At 45.6% G+C, this 16,812-nt stretch overlaps 1 protein-coding gene across 6 annotated transcripts in view; it reads right to left on the reverse strand.

The window, feature by feature from the left end:
- LOC146869487 (RNA helicase MOV-10-like) overlaps positions 1–16,812 on the reverse strand; it is a 567,813-nt gene that overhangs the window by 384,799 nt on the left and 166,202 nt on the right. For all 6 annotated transcript variants that reach the window (XM_085654043.1, XM_085654053.1, XM_085654071.1 and 3 more), the window contains one exon: positions 898–1,138. In XM_085654043.1, coding sequence (XP_085510169.1) covers positions 898–1,138 — 241 coding nt within the window. The remainder of the gene's footprint in view (positions 1–897; positions 1,139–16,812) is intronic.

The following is a 16,812-nucleotide window of genomic DNA, read 5'->3' on the forward strand; positions in this document are numbered from 1 at the left end:
AAGTGTTCACAAAGCCCGTTTCCTTCCTATCGGAGGTGATTATCCATGCCAATTTGATTTCATTGCTGGTGTTTTCTCTATGTCTCTTTGTATTATCTGGTCATGCCGTATATTCTATATTTTGCTCCTTGTATATTTGATGCCGTTTATTAGGTTGTACAGCTTTTTGGCACCAAAATGTTGGTCATGTTTGTGTTGGTCATGAAAGTGAACTATCTAAACCCACTCCAGTTTGATATTTTACATACATTTTTCTGGTCACCAGCGCCTTTTTCGGCCATTTGGTCGAGTACATACTCATTCCTGAGGTTTTTACAGTAGAAACTAGAAATCTGCAAGACATTACCATAAGTCACATTTCTTTCCTCTAAAATGGATTTAGTCAGGGAAAGGATGAAAATCCCAGGCCACAGGAGCACTGGCCAACACGTCCCATTTATGTACCCGTCTACAGAGACCAAAGGCTACATTGTGAATTCTTTTTTAAATGACCCCAATAACTGGACCACCATGCTCAACCACAGCCAAAATGGTTATTATACTTTTGCAACATTTTCCCATTTATAAACATGTAAATAACACGATTATCTGTCACTTAGCTACCTGAATGAAAGGCCGTGTTGCACACTTCGTTACTACCTCCAAATCGCCCCAACAGTGGATGTACTGCTGGTTTTTAATTTATCTGGCCAACTGCTTTACCCTCCTCACCATCCCAAAAGAGACTTTACGTTGGAAAAAAACTGAAAGAGTATTCTTAGTGAGTGAAATCAAACATTTTCTCAGTGATCTGGTTTGGCAGGTACATATCACACAGAACCCATAATAAACTCCATCTGTACATCATCTAAGCCATCATCTGCATCATTCTTGAAAACATGGCGCCAAAAAGCTTACTTCTCTGGTGGAACTCCTTCATCGTCCAGATAGGTCATTGGTCTTTGGATGGTAGCTTGGTAGGGCTTATATGGAGCAGTAGGGCCCAGTTCTTCAGCAAGGCTGCCATTGGACACAGCTGACAAAAACCGACCAATACAAAAGTTCCCAAAGCCTGTGCATGAAAACTCAAACACCACAGTGATGGGGAAATAGCCACAGTATTTTGTCAGGCAATATACTCGGACCTCATAGGTATCTCCTGCAAAACGACCAAAGAGCAGCAAATAATACTAGGTTTTATGTAACTTTTTGCAGAAAAACTGTTTGCCACTGTAATCAATTAAGGTAACCAACATGTTAATTTTCCATAAATGTATGGTTGTCTAGAATGGTATTTTAATGCTTACATTGTTAAATATATAGAATAAAAATAAACAGTCAACCTTAGAAATATAATCTAAGTAAAAATTGTGATCTGTCGTTCTCCATAAAATGCCTAGAAGACATATGGATCATTCTACCACACCATATGGGGCTCCAAAGCCATTAAAGAATTCTGGAATTGTACACATTCATAACAGGCGACTTTTCCCCAGACCCAGAGAAGTCTCGACTCGCCTAAAAAGAGCCTTCGGATGCTGCGAGAGACTACTTCTCAAAACACAGACACTGTAGCAATGGGCCTGACGTCAGCACAGAAAGATCACACAAAGCTGGGGTAACCTCTTGACCACGAATGTGGATACTTGGAGGGAAATGTTTGGGGCATGAGAGGTCGAGTAAAGAGGTAAGCGGTTGTCCCAAGTAATAATCGAAGCAGGGCCGGCTCTAGAGCGGTATGATCGGTGCCACCGCACCGGAGCTGACTTGGGGTGGGGGCGTCATTTTTGCAAGTATATTCACATTTTTTTAAAAGGACCTGCTGCTGCGTTCCTGGCCTCCAGCAATTTTCAGGCATCAATTAAAATGTCAAGATAACTCCGGTGATTAATCATGATCCTGGAAAGAGAACGGAGGTTTGTCTAGTGAAATTTTTAATTTATCGTAAGGTAGCGCAGAGGGTTAAAATGCCTGTTGCTAAGAACATGTACCATGCAGATCACAAAGTACATATAATGTAAAGAGGTCAGTGGGTTACCGCTTCTGTGAAAGAGCTCTTTTTGTTACTTGTAGTTTATAAATCAAAATCCTAATACAGAACATAGAGCTATTAACTGTCATCAAAGAGCTGTATGCAAACAGCAAGGTATATGTTAGAGCTATATGTTTTTTTTTTGCACAGTCTTACATTATCCTAATCTTCCCAAAAGGGTTTATTAGGGCAGAAAACAATTCTTATTATTAAATAGAACCACCAACAAACATTGTCGCACAGGGCGCTGCGAGTGCTCCGTGAAGATACTCCTAACATGACAATTAATAGGGGAAGTTTTCAAGTGGCGCGAGCCAATAAGATGCTGGTTGGGAACAGCGGTGGTTGGGGATGGGCGGGTCGTTGACCAGCGATTACTAAACATAAAAGTAGCAAGCGGCATTGTATCTCCGGGACAGGTTGGAGAGATGCGCTAGAGTGCGATCCTGTACACATACTGAACAATCATGTTCTGCATGCTATGCGGCATTGTTGAAACAGAAACATAATAAAGAACGCTTTTTAAAAAAGAGAATGGCCCAATCGACTGAAACGCCAGTGTGAATAGCTAAATTGAGTCAAGCGACGTTAAAAAGGGGCATACCTTAGCGATGCCTGCTTTCAAATCTTGTAACCTCTCTAATAAAGCATGGACTTCGACATGAAGCTTTTAAAGGTCTGGGCCACAAATCTTATAAACCAAGATTCTCACTTTGAGAAATTTAAAAAGACCGCGTTGTTGAACTATGAGATTTTAGATGCCATAACCATGCAAAAAATGCTCACAGATGCCACAACAAGCACTAATTAATAAGTCAGAGAGAGGCCTTTAAGTGTGGGCCAGATATGGATACGTATCTGGAGAGTTCCTTCAGAACTAGAGCGTGAATGCACAGACCCACAGTGCAAGGACTCCGTTCAGGGCACGTGCTGAGTTCGAGCAGCCCAGTGGACCGCAGCACAGCAAAAACCCACCTAGCTATTATTTGCAGGGAGTGTTTTCAGGTTACATACGAGCTGTGGCGTTAAACAGGTTCAGGGACACGGTGGATTTCGTCTTGCAGAAAATACACAAACTTTGCACTAAGTAATTGGGACTCGTAGTTTTAAAAACTTTATTTTAAAAGCCTTAATCTTGTGCAGATGAAATGCATGGCAAAACACAGGAACACATGATTGCAGTTACAATTGTCATTAATGAAAACAATAAGAACATTTCAAATATTATTTTGCGAGTTCAGATGGTATTTTAGACCATATTGCTATTTGTAAACCTCATGCTAATTTAGTAGGCTAAAACATCATATATATCTGCATGCCGCGTATTTGGAATGACGCAGAGCATATCCTTGGAAAACACCAAAGGGTGGCTGTTTGTTACGAGAGTTCTTTCAGGAAATAACAGGCTCGTACTGTGCCCAGACTCTCCTGACGCATCTCTCCGAGTTAAATCTGGATTAGGAACCGGGAAATATTATCGCAACATCGGTCGATAATCTCTCTGGCAAAGACCTCTCCTAATTAATAGTAAAAAAAAGAAACTGAATTTTTATTAGGGTTTACTGCGACCATGGTTTTAAAATACGTCTCTTTAGTCAAAACTATCACATCCTTATTTACGTAAACTGAATTCCACGATTAAATTAATGGGCAGCGCCATGTTGGCCTTGACATTTTCAGGGGGCTGCCAAATTGATAACTGCGTAATTATGTGTGTAATCAAGAACAATAACAATGTCAGAGTACAGTGCAGGCATCCATTATGAAGACAAGATGTCAACTTACACTGGGTGTGGCCATGTTTTAACAGTAGTTGACATAGAAAGTGTGAAATTCCTCTTATACAGATAACATTTTAATGAGTAGAAAGCTGGCCTTAGAAAACAGATGACCTGAGATGAGAACTACCTTAGTGTTAACAGCAATATTAAGAACACGTCAATCACAGACATGTAAAGATGGTGCCAACCTGATGTCTAGGTGAAAGGTTTTGAAAACAAAGCTTTGGAAGATATTTACTTGGACTAAAACTGACAAAAATTATTGTGAATGTTCACTGCCAAAGTAACCAAGTAAAAGCAGAAAACAAAAAAAAAAACGATAAAATAAACATATGTAGCGGCAACTGAAGTGTTTCAAATTAAAAATAGCATAAAACCCTGTCACTGGCCCAGGAAGAGAACCAGACTATAACAAAACACATTGACTCCTCTTCGGCGCCACTTCAAGATGCACAGCCGTTTGAGAATGAATCAAATCAATCAAAAGTTTCTTATTCTTTACTCTTCATTTTACCCATCATGTACTCGATATCTTTTTCGCAAATTATTCAATTCATTTTACTCATTCCATTTTACTTGTTCCAATCAAAACGTAGGAGGCGTTATGGTGTCCACATGCCACATCTTTATTAAAATTACCCAATGCATTTCGGGATGAAATCCCTTCGTCAGGGGTATCTAGAATACAAAATTGATATTTGAAAATCCTTTAACATCAACATTGCTGTTTAGTAACAACATAATGTTATCAATGTCTATCCCTATGTCTGCATCACAGCAACTAATGCATAGTTATTCTTCTGGCTCTAGCTTAATAATATGTAATCTTTCTAGTGCGCGCAATAGACAAAACCACAGGCTTAATTGTTGAACCTCCTTTACAATTCTTGTAGTCTCCCTTCTGCTTCCAAACGCTTGCCGTAACAAGTGCAACATTGCGCATTGAAAATACACGAAATTCGCTGCTACGCCCTGTTCAAACGCTTACCGTGACATGTGCAACATCGCGCATTTAAAATCCACCCAATCCACTCATTAGCCCTGTTCCTGGGCACTTCTCCACATCACGCCACAGCCACGACTTCTTCAAGGTTGAACCAAAACCAATACTGAAAGCCAGTGCAATTTATCTCCCTCCTGCGTGATTCTCCCCAGGTGAATAATCACGTGCACACTGTTCTGCGGACCCAGTCAATGCTGAAAACAGCTTCAGATCTAACCCTTTAATCCAGTCTCATGTGAGAAACTACAATTCCCATAACCTCACCCCACGGTTTTTGTCTTGCTTGCCCTGCCCGTCTGTAAACCAGCATAATCATCTGCAGATATCACTGTTCATTACGAATGTCTATAGATGCATCTTGAAGTGGCGCCGAAGAGGAGTCAATGTGTTTTGTTTAAGTTGTAACACGCAACTGGACGGAGCGCGCATTATGTTTGCACGCCAAACACAGTTTGAAAGAGTCATGCGTCTAAATTTTTGAGTACGCCGGTGTGCATCTCACTACATTACATTGTTCACCTGAGAACCAGACTATGTCTTCAACTCAAATTAACCCCTTCGCTGCTGGGGCTTCCCTCCCATGTGCTAAACCTTTTTTGGGCTATTTGGGGTAGTTCGCGCTTATGCCCCTGTAACTTTTTGACCACATAAGGTATCCACGTCAAATTTGCATCCTTTTCTTCCAACATCACAGGGATTCTAAAGGTACCCAGGGTTTGTGGATTCACCTGGAGGGAACCCAGAAATTAGCCAAAATACAGGTAAGTTTTTTTTGGAGAGGGGGATGGGAAAAAAGGGCTACAGATGAAAGAGTCTGTTTATTCCCCTGCAAATAGTATCAACAAAGGGGTTGTGGTGCTGAAATCACCATCTTCCCAGCTTTCAGGGACAAAAAAAATGTTTTACACAGTTTTGGTTTTTTTCTGGGACATACCCTATTTTTGCTATTTTTTGTGCTTTCAACCTCCTTCCAGTTAATGGTAACAAGCATTTACAATGCAATGGTCTCGGCATTGTTAAAGTTAGAGCTATTGGCATTGCTCATGACATTATTTTTGTTTATGTTTTTGTTTTTAAATTACTTAAAGAAACGCCATTGTTATTTACAATGTCAATAGCTTAATCACTCTCAAATGCGAGACCTATTGCATTTGCACCCACACACAGAGCCACACACACAAAGCCACCCACACACACAGAGCCACCCACACACACAGAGCCACTCACATAGAGCAACCCACACACAAATAGAGCCACCCACAGAGCCACCTACACACACAGTTACCCACACACAGACAGAGCCACCACGCATAGAGCCGCCTACAAAAAAAGCCACCCACACAGAGCCTCCCACACACACACACAGAGCATTTGCAATGCAATAGGTCTCGCATTTGCAAAGTTTAAAGTTGTTGGTATTGTAAATGGCAATGTTTTTGGCATGGTCTGGTCTGTTGTGCACCCTCAGACCCCATGAAAAGCCTCCTCCCTCACCGAGAGCATGGTCTGGTCTGTTGTGCACCATCAGACCCCAGAAAAAGCCCCCCCCCCGCCCAGAGCATGTGCTCTGAAGATCTGTTTAGATCAAGCGATGGCCCACGAGTGGGCGCACTGTGGAGTCCCTAATATTACAGAAACAACCTTTCAAATAATATATATACGAATGTATGTGTACGTGAGCTGCATCAGTTATAGGGTAATGTTTCATTGTTCTGTAACTTCGGGCGAGGCTTGGCTGCTTTCTTGGCTTGCTGGCGCTCCTCTGCCTCTCGTAAACAAGCAACTAACAACCGAAAGGCACGCCAGCTGCCAGTAATCCAACTGAGGCTTGCCAAGCTAGTTAAATAAACATGTACAGGTCCGAAAGGGTGTGTGTTGGGGGGGGGGAGTGGGGCTGGTGGGGGGGAGGTAAAGCACTGGTGAAGGGTTTGTGATTGCTGGCCGTGGCCGGTGCTAAGTTAGGGCCACTGTAGGCAGCTGCCTTATGGCGCTATCATGAACTCACCAGATGGATACTAATGTCCGTGTAGCAAGATTAGAAGGAGTGCCCAAACAGCAAAATATCATTTAGCATGGGACTCCGATAACCCTAGCAGAGGAGCGGTTTCTGTGCATGGTCGGCGGTGCACAGCTGATTGGTTAGAACGTCGCAGCACAAACAATGCAGTTGACAGTTCAGAGCACTGTGTTTTTTGGCGTTGTAGATTACAGTAGGAGCTCTGTCCCCGGCTTAATTTGATTCTGCACTGAAAACAGATGAATTGAGCCAACAGTCCCATAATGACTTCTCATCACTGCGTTAGACATTCACTGTATGTACTGGTGTTTTGAGACCACCTCTTAACCAATTTAGTCCTGGTGCATAGCATAGTAGGAGGTGAAGAATTGTAGCCTGACCTTCCTGCAAATACAACTCGGATAACAGCACCCGGTTACACTCTTGCTTAGAACTTCACAGCAGCATTTGATTACAATGCACGTGCAGGTGGGAGACGTGCATGTTTGCCGCCTACTTCCTTTACACGTGAGTTTAGACAGCCGCGTTTGTGCACGGCAGCCTAATCCCCCCCCCCCCCCCCGCCCTTACTGGCTGTTAGTCCCTTTTCCAGGGTAGAGGCAAAAGTTAGGGGTGGCCCACTGAGGCTGGGAATAAAACCAAGAGTTTTTTTCTTTCTTTTTGCAGTTCTATGTAGCGCACTGGAACGCATTACATGAGCACTAGTTACATTACAGAAGGTAAGTAAGATTCATTTTGTTTTAGCACAGAAAGGCCATCCTAAATTCCAACAGGGAGGGGCGTGTGAGCTCGACCTGGGAACGAGGCGGCTTGTTGCCTTCCGACTCCCACAACAAAGCTACACGTCTTGAGGTGTTTCAGAAATAAAACGTGTCTGGGAGTCCGGGCCTTTTATGGGGTGTCTAACAGCTGCTCCGCGAGGGGTGAGAACCTCTCCTAATTCCAGGGAGGAGTCGGGCAAAGCTGGTGCCCGGTGGCCCGAGGCGTCTGAATCTTTCCAAAGTGGCCCCTGGATCCAGACGTGGAGGACGTCTCCGCGGATAGCCGCGGGCTCCGGATTCCGCTGCTGGCGAAGGAGGAGCAGCAGCCGGGGCCTCTCTCCACCTGAGGGACATCTGGCAGCGGCCCCTGTGTGCCAGACAGAATGTGCTGCTGGGGGAAAGGTTTCATCAGCTGCGACACAAACTTCCCCCCCCCCCCCCTCGCTGTCTCTGCGCTCCCAAAAGTAAACCGAAGTGCTCCAAAGGAGGCCCTCCCAAAAATAAATAAATAAGAACACAAAAAGTTAACACTCGAGGTGCTTGTTTGGACTCCTCGTAAGTCGCCATGCCCTGGAGAACTGGCTTCTGGGCTCACCGCAGCAAGACACATTTAATCACATTACGCGACATACTACGTGCATTTGTAGCCTTTTAAGTGGTGCGTAACTGAGTTTCACGCTGGGGGAGGCATGGGCCCCTTTCCATGCTGCTGCTGCCCGGGAATCCCCGGAGCAGAGAAAAAGGAGCCTGTCTGGAATACCAGGCTATGATGGAGGAAGCTACAAAACACAGCAGCTCCAAAGCACAGGAGGATAACACACAACAGACACACTGCACCAGCCCCCACCATCGCCTGCCCCCCTCTGTGCCATTCCACCTCCACCGGCTGCAGCGGTTACCATGTGGGGCCCTTGCAGATGCATTCACAGGGAGCACCAGACGAGGGCCCTCTCCGTGGTGGGTGCGGGGGGTGCGCAGGCAGGACTGGGGCATCCTTGGCAGCTGGACATTGCCTCACAGGCTTCCATGGAAAAGTAAAAAAAATAAAAAATCAAATCACAAGTGACCGGGGGCTAAGGGGGTCCGCCAGTGCCCCTGCCAGGAAACTTCGGGAAATGCTGCAATCCTTACTGGAAAATCTGAGCCGATGTGACCCAAACGCCCGAGGAGAGGGAGCGAGCACCACCATCTTTCTCCGAAGTCAAGCAGAAATGCCTCGGAGAAACGCAGCTTCGTTTTCGGATTCGGGGCGTGTTTTTCTTTCTCTCCTCTTGCCATTGGCTGGAATGTTTACATTCCAGAGGAGGGAAAGAAAGTAAAAAACACGTCCCAAATCCGAAAAAGACAGGGCTTAAATGGACAGACGCCCCTCTCCTCCAATGGCTGGCCTCAGTTTAGGAAGCCAGCCAATGGAGAAGAGGGGCGGGTTCAAGCCCCATACTAGAAAACGTTAAATCTCGCCAAGCGAGACTACGCAAGCGCAGCCTTCGCTAGCCAAGACCTAACAATGGGTATGAAAGCAATGATGGATCCTGGAAAGCTATACATTTCTGATAAGTAGGCAACATTTTGAATCAGCAAGGGGTCATGTGTGTAGATCCTTCAAGGTTTTCGTATAGGAACGAACTGTTGAAAATAGTAAAAATGGAAAATGAGTTTAAAAAACAGCCATTTGTGCCAACGTTTTCACCTGTAACATCGACCAAGTATGACAGATGTTTGAAAACAATATACTGTTACATTCGATGGACCCTTCTGGTTGTGGGGATATATAGGAACCCAGAGCCAATAACTGAGCAGCGTCTTGCAATGGTTTATTATTGTGTACCGAGTATATAGCAATTCATTTGGAAAAATATAAAGAGGGGGGGGGGGGGGGGGGGAAAGTCTGAAAGTCACCTATGTGTTTCTGAAATGAGAACAAAATATAGAGTTTAGAAACAGTAGCTATTTGCACATCTCCGAAATTGAGGGTACCCATACCAGCATGTGAATTATAGGTCATTTGTCAAAGTGATTTCTTTTTTACACATTGTCTTACATTTGGAGGGCAGAAATGCATTGAAAGTCAATAGCTAATAAAAGTTGCTCCACAATTTTTTGTTCCCCTAAGCATCCAGATAAAAATGATACCTCACTTGTGTGGGTAGGTGTAGTGGCTGCGACATGAAACGGCCCATAACGCAACGTGGACACCACATTTTCACAGTGAAAACTGACCCTTTTTTTGCAAAGTGCCTAGCTGTAGATTTTGAAGCCTAGCTCTGACAGCAACTAGGGAAACCTAAACAACCTATACATTGTTGAAAACTAGACACCCAGGGGAATCCAGGATGGAGTGACTTGTCTGGCTCTCACCAGGTTCTCCCCTTTCAAACGATACCTCTCCTGACTTTCTACGTGCTCAAAGGGCTGAGATAGCCCCCTGAGCACGTAGAAAGATGAACTGAAATGAGCCTCTTGGCTCATTTCTTTTTTTTCCCCCCAACTTTATTGATCAGTTTCAAGATGCAAAAACAAAACATCGTTCCAGCTCCAGTTTCATGACAATGGATACAAACATTTGCCCGTTACATAATGTGCCTAACACAGGATATGCAGTACCCCGGCAAGATTTACAGTGTGATCAAACAAGAGTATGTTTGCACAACGTGCTACCTCTCGCATCTCATTTCCAACCCCTGTACCTGCATATCTATCAATCCTTAATATGAGTAACAATCTTAGTTGTAACATCATAAAGCTTGTGTCCAATTACATTGTACAGGTCGTCCTGAATTAACCAATAATCCTCTTGGCTCATTTTACTTTCAGTTTCACTGAAATGACGTCAGCGCAAAGTGCACGCTGATTGTCATTTCAGGGAAACCATGCAGGCAGCCTCGGGAGCTGGGGAAGCTCTTCTCCCAGCTCCCGAGGCTGTTGGAGGGTAAAGGGAATCCCTCTGGTGCCTGCACCAGAGGGATTCCCTGTGCCATGTGCAAGGACACCTACACACATGAGCACCGGTGCGTCGGGAAGGGGTTAAACAAGTCACTTACCTTTGGTAATGATTTTGTTGACTTTGTTCTGCCCTGGAAGTGACAAAGCAGGCTGTAGCACAAAGTCCGTTTGCTTGACTCTTTCTGCACCCTCAGGTGCAGATCACAAAACAATTGGAGTTACTAGGGTACAGATCTCTAGTTTGGGACCTTATTAGATGGCAAAAAGAGATAATTTCACAGAATGAGGTGGGAGGACAGTGAGTATTTTGCAGTTACAAACAGTATCCTCCAGACAGAGTGTTACAGAGTGTTCACCTGCTGCATACTTCTAACCGCATATTTCTCACCTTTAGACTAGATACCAAAGCAGTACCTTCCCAAGGTGGAGGGTATGTGAAGTGAGCTTAGACCAGAGTACTGCAGGACCAAATACACAAAATACCCTTTCACTCAGAGCTGGCTAACAAGACAGTGGCACTTCGTCAATGTGTGCACGGATTCCCATGTCATAGCCTGGCAGATGTCAGGAACAGACACTTCATGTGACAATCCAGTGGTAGCAGCTTTAGCCCTTTTGGAATGAACCCTCAGTCCCTCCAGAGACTGATTCCCAGCACCTTCACAAAGTCCTTTTCTGAAAAGTCCTTTTCTGCCCAGCTTTACTGCTCTTTGCCCCAAACAACCCCACAAAACGCTGCTCGGCTATCAAGTCTTTGGTGCAATGGATGTAACGCAAGCTCTTTTGGGGTCCAGCTGATGGAGTGTCTCCTTTTCTTTCGACTCTGCCACCCCAGTTCAGACATGGCCTTGCTCACTTTGCCACTGGATTCAAGCAAGCCTTCTGAACTGGGGTGGCAGAGTGGGCTAAAGAACGGTGATGGATTAAACCCAGATCAGTTGACTGGGGGTGAGTGCTTGCAATGTTCAACACTCCGTCCATCATTTCCTTTGGTTTTTGCAAAAAATAAAATTAACAAAACATATGACAGTTTAGCTTGTACGGGGTCTTGGTTCTGGATTCCAGACCACGCCACAAATTTGTCCCAGCTCTCTGCATAAATAGATTTTGTAGAGGTGCCCCTGCCCACGAAGAGGACATCTCAACCTTAGGTTTATTGAATACAGTCAACTGCAGCTGCTCAATCTTCACACATTAAGATGTAGATTGTGCAGGTTCGAGTGAAAAACTTTGCCCTGCTGCTGTGACAGAGAATCCTCCTGAAGCAGTAGCCTGATGGTAGGAGCAGCTATTCATGCCCAGAGGTTATAGATACCACACTCTCCTAACCTAATCTGAAGTCACAAGGATGGCTTGGGTCTAATAGTTCCTGATCTTCAGAACAAGGGAAAGGAGTGCAGGTGCGGAAAGGCACACACAAGTTCTGTGCTCCTCTCTAGCCTAAATGAGTCTCCTAGAGAGAATTCTGACACTTTGACACTGCGTGTTCTTGGCAGTAATAAAGAGATCCAGCCCGGGCTCGCTCCACTGTGGAAGATGCCCTGTGCCGCCTCTGGATGCAACCACCATTCATGATCAGCCAGGCATCGCTGACTGAGCACTTCCATCCTGGTATGTAAAGATCCCACCAGGTGGTTCATGATCAGGGAGATGCCCCAACGCCCCTGCCAACTCCAGAGGCGCAGCACCTCTTGGCAAGGACCCATGTCCCACTCCACCCTCCTTTTTGCTTGATGTTCATGGGAGCCTGCAACAACCTTCACTTGATGGACGGCTGGAAGGCCTTTAACACCAGGCAGATGGAACGCAGCTCCAAGACATTTGTGAGAAGCTTGGTCGCAGAGTTTCTTGCTGAATCTTTACTTCTCCAGTGGATCTCCAACCTATCCACGATGACCTTTCCAGTCCAGCAGGGAAGCATCCATCACCAAAGTCAGCTCTTAATGGGGGAAGGATAAATTGTAAAAAGTAAGCATATTGGCAAAGGACCACGAGTACTACCCGCTCACCCCAAGCAATCTGTAGTGTCACAGCCAGCACTAATTACATAGTTGGTGGTATCCTTGTTGTCCTGAATGATTTGAGCCAAAGAGGCCTGAAAAGAGGGCACGCATATGAGGGTGTAACATGGAGACCGCAATAACAGACCTCAATGCCAAGCTGCCAGAAGAGAACATTCACTTCTTGAATGCCTCAGCTCTTTTTGAATTCCTGTCTACAGGAGTTGTAGGAAACCTATTCAGATTAACTTTGCAAGTAAAGGCCTGAACCACCAAACTCTCATGAGTAGGATACTGCAGAAATTCTGGGTCACCAGGAGCCAGTCAGTTGAGTCTGACTACTTGCCTGGTCACTGGTTAATAAAAGCATGTAGAGTATACAAAACTACAACCACCCCCGGTCACTTTCTTAATTTTTGAGACAATCCCAGATCTAGTAGCAGGTTATCTATGTATTTTTGGAGTGTATCATCAGAATTTACTTCTCAAATACTGGGGTCCGACTCCATGAAACACTATGTGCCAAGCATAACACCTTCAAGGCAATCCTTTTTCTGACTGGGAGCTTGTGAAGCTCCACAAGTACAGAAGACACAGACTTGAATTTGGGGTTTTCTTGAGCAGACGGCAAGCTGAATTCTGCAGCATCTGGAGCTTATTAAGAAGTCTCTGTTTGATACCCAAGTAATAGTAGCAATAGTCAAGTCAGACCATTGAGTTATGTGTAGCGGAGTGTACCAGAGTTCTCTTCCATTGGAGTTCCAAGGCGAGAAATCGACCCAGTGTCCTGAGAATTATCAAGCTCACTGGCCTCCTGCAAATCCTTGTACACACTGTGTTAATAGTAATGTGAGTAAATCGTCAACATCATCGTCATAAAGCGATGGCAAACTCTGATCACCATCCGAGTCAAAAAGATGATGGAGCAGCTTCAGTTAGTACCAAATGTTATTCCTAGATACAGGAAACTTAATTTTGCAGCAAGGAGCTTCCCCCTATAAAATGGGACCGGACCTTCATGCTTTTGGGTCCACTTTTCATAATAAATGACTAGGCCCTAAATACAAATCTTACCATGTCCTTCATGAATTGTGCGATAGAGTATAGCAGGTCTTGTACGCCATTCGCTGTCCTTGAGACAAAGACCGCTTCATCTGCATTTAGCGCGACTGGCATAGGACGTTTCCTAATTGTGTAATGTCTTACTTGTTTTTGAACAAATGTCTCTTGTTAGAAATGGGGGCCTCTAGTTGGCAGAGGTAGGTACCTTTGTCGACTAGAGTCCCCCATTTCTAACATTGGTGGTCAGCGGTGAGGATTTGAACCTGTATTTGTACTTGTCCCGCAATGATTGATGCAGATCACTAGTTTAGTGCAGACCACTACGCAACAACATACTGGGTTTTGTTTTAGTTCTTTTTTTGATTGACCCTTAAAGTATCCACGCATCATGTCTCAGAAGAGTAAACCAGCAAGTGAGATGGCAGAATTGGAGTTTGATATTGAGGTTTTGCATACCTACAGAGTATATCAGCTCAGATTTACCCGGTGCCGAGATGCGATACTTTATTAAACCGTTCTCCAAATTTGGATGTTTTTAACAAAGTTGCGCTACAATTCGTGAAAATGTATGAAATTGACGCCGATACCTTTTTCTATTAGAAGAATATAAAATCGCCTTGAGAAAGCCCTGGCCTTACTCGCCACATGGGGCAAAACACGTGTCAGCTGTTCTCTCTCACTCTCCTTTATAATGCTCACAATGAAAAAATGATAAATGAGTGAAATGGACTCAATTAAGTGAAAAATAAAAAGAATTACTTTCACTCCAACGTACTTGTATTGTGCTACCTTCAAAAAAGTAATTAACCTACTGACAGGTGTGCATATATGTATCTGGAAAGGAGGAATACATGCTCACAACCCTCTCTTCACTTGTTCCTTTTGAGTCAGAAAAGGTCCAGAGCCTTGAGCAAAATTCCTCCAAAACTCTAGGGATTCATATCCAGACGCAGGATCTCTGGACCGTTCTCTTTTTTCATAAATCCCCAGCAGAAGAGTGGGGGGGGACAAGGGTAACAAAAAGGAGTTCTCTAAAGGGCCCCAAAACAGTTCCCAGGGTAAGGAGTCCCAGAACCGCAAGCTTAAAGTGTCCTGACCCCCTAAGGGCAGGCACGACAACCGGGGTCCCTCCAAGGTGTTATTCATGTAATCAGGTGGGCCACATTGCAAGAGATCCTAAGTGCCCCAACACACGCCCAGCACCCACTAGTGCACAGTCACCGGGGTAAGTGAGTGTAGCACTGGGTAAGGAATTGGTTCATAGTGAAGACGGCGAGCAAGCAGTTATGACCCTTGTCTCATTAGGAGACAGAGAGATGGTCCAGGGATCCTATCTGCCAGAGAACACTAAGAAATATAGGCAGTGGGTGACCATCATTGTGAGGAGGGTAGGGGCTCTGAGAGATACAGGAGCCAGTGTGGCATCTGTCAGGTGTCAATGGGGGTCTGGAGAGCAGGTTATTCCCAATGTACTTCACCCGGTAGTTGCAGAAGACCACTCTGATCGCTTATGTAAGATGGCGCTAGTTCCCTTTGGGGGGTAAGTCTCAGGATCCTTGAAGGTCATTGTTAGTCAGTCCATGCCTGTAGACTGTCTGCTTGGAAATGACCTGGAGAGTTCCCCATGGAAGGAAGTGGAACGCCAGGCTCATTTGGAGAGGTTGGGTCTGCCTGAGTGTGTCTGTGTGACCACTTGCCAATGGCAGCCAGTAGGGGTAATCAAGAGGACCTGGAGCCTGAAACAGTGTCCCAGGTGCCTGCCAGGAAGAGGTGGGGTTGGCGGCGTGGGAAACCAGCCCCAGAAGTTACCACGGTACAGGAAGAGGCAAACCCTGAGGGGGATGCGCTGGAACCCACAGGGGAGCAGATAGCCGAACTGGGAGACCTACCAGAGCTGACCCATTGGAAGCAGGAGGGGGGTTCCCCAGGGAGGAGTTCTGCATGACACAGATGGAGTGCCCTACTCTTATTGGTTTGGGGCAATGGACTGCAAACCAGGCAACAGGTGATCAGTCCGGATCACATCCGATTTACTGGGAAGATGGATTTTTGTATGGTGAGCCTAAGGTCGCTGAGCCTGGTGCAGCCCATGTGCTGGTGGTACCAGAGTGCTTCAGGACCTTCCTACTGGGTCTGGCTCATGACGTGCCTCTCACAGGAGATTATGGGTGCGACAAGACCCTTCAGAGGCTTGTCACCCACTTTTACCAGCCCCAAATGAGAAGGCACGTTGGCACACACTGTAGTTCTTGCCCAACTTGCCAGGCAAGTGGCAAGAGTGGAGGGAAGTGTAAGGCTCCCCTCCAACCCTTTCCTGTGGTGTGCACCCCTTTTGAGCCCGGGGGCATTGACATTGTGGGGCCACTGAAACACAAGACAGCTTTAGGCAACAAGTTTACCTTCGTTTTGGTGGATCATGCCAACCGGTACCCAGAAGCTGTCCCTCTCTGGACAATCACAGCCCCCGTGGTGGGCCAGCATCTTTTCCTGTGTGGGGTTCCCCAGAGAGGTGCTCTCTGACCGTGATACAACCTTCATTTCAAAGTACATGACATCTTTGTGGGAGGACTGTGTGTGGCATATAAGTACACCACTCCTTACCATCCTCAAGGGAATGGGTTGAGAGATTCAACCGAACCCTGGGCATGATCAAGGGTCTTGCAGAACCCATGAGACGGAAGTAGGAAGTCTTTTTGCCATGTCTGCTGTTTGCATACAGGGAGGCACCAGAGAAGTCCTTATGGTTCAGTCCCTTTGAACTACTGTATGGTCACCCTGTGAGAGGACCTCTGAGTCTGGTGAAGGAGGGTTGGGAGAGAACTCCTGGTAAGACCCCACAAGATGTGTTCAGCTATGTGCTGGCCTTCAGAAACTAGACTCAATGCTTAAGGAAACTCACTCAGGCAAACCTGTAAGCTAGCCAGGAAGAAATGAAAAGATGGTATGACCAGAATGAAACTCAGGTCGAATTTCACCAAGGCCAGAAAGAGTGGGTGATGGCACCAGTGGAGCCTTGTGAGCTCCTAGATCAATCAATCAATCATGTGTTTGTTAAGCGCGACTACTCACCCGTAAGGGTCTCAAGGAGCTGGGGAGGAGGGGAGGGGAGGTGAGGTGAGGGTTCCAGTCCATCAAGGAGGGGGTCTGTCGAAGAGCCAAGTTTTGAGGTTTCTCGTGAAGATGGGGAGTGATGTTGACTGTCTGAGGACCGTCAAGATAAGTGGACTGGTCCAT

This window comes from Triturus cristatus, chromosome 1_1 (assembly GCF_964204655.1).
Source record: "Triturus cristatus chromosome 1_1, aTriCri1.1, whole genome shotgun sequence".
Classification (NCBI taxonomy): domain Eukaryota; kingdom Metazoa; phylum Chordata; class Amphibia; order Caudata; family Salamandridae; genus Triturus; species Triturus cristatus.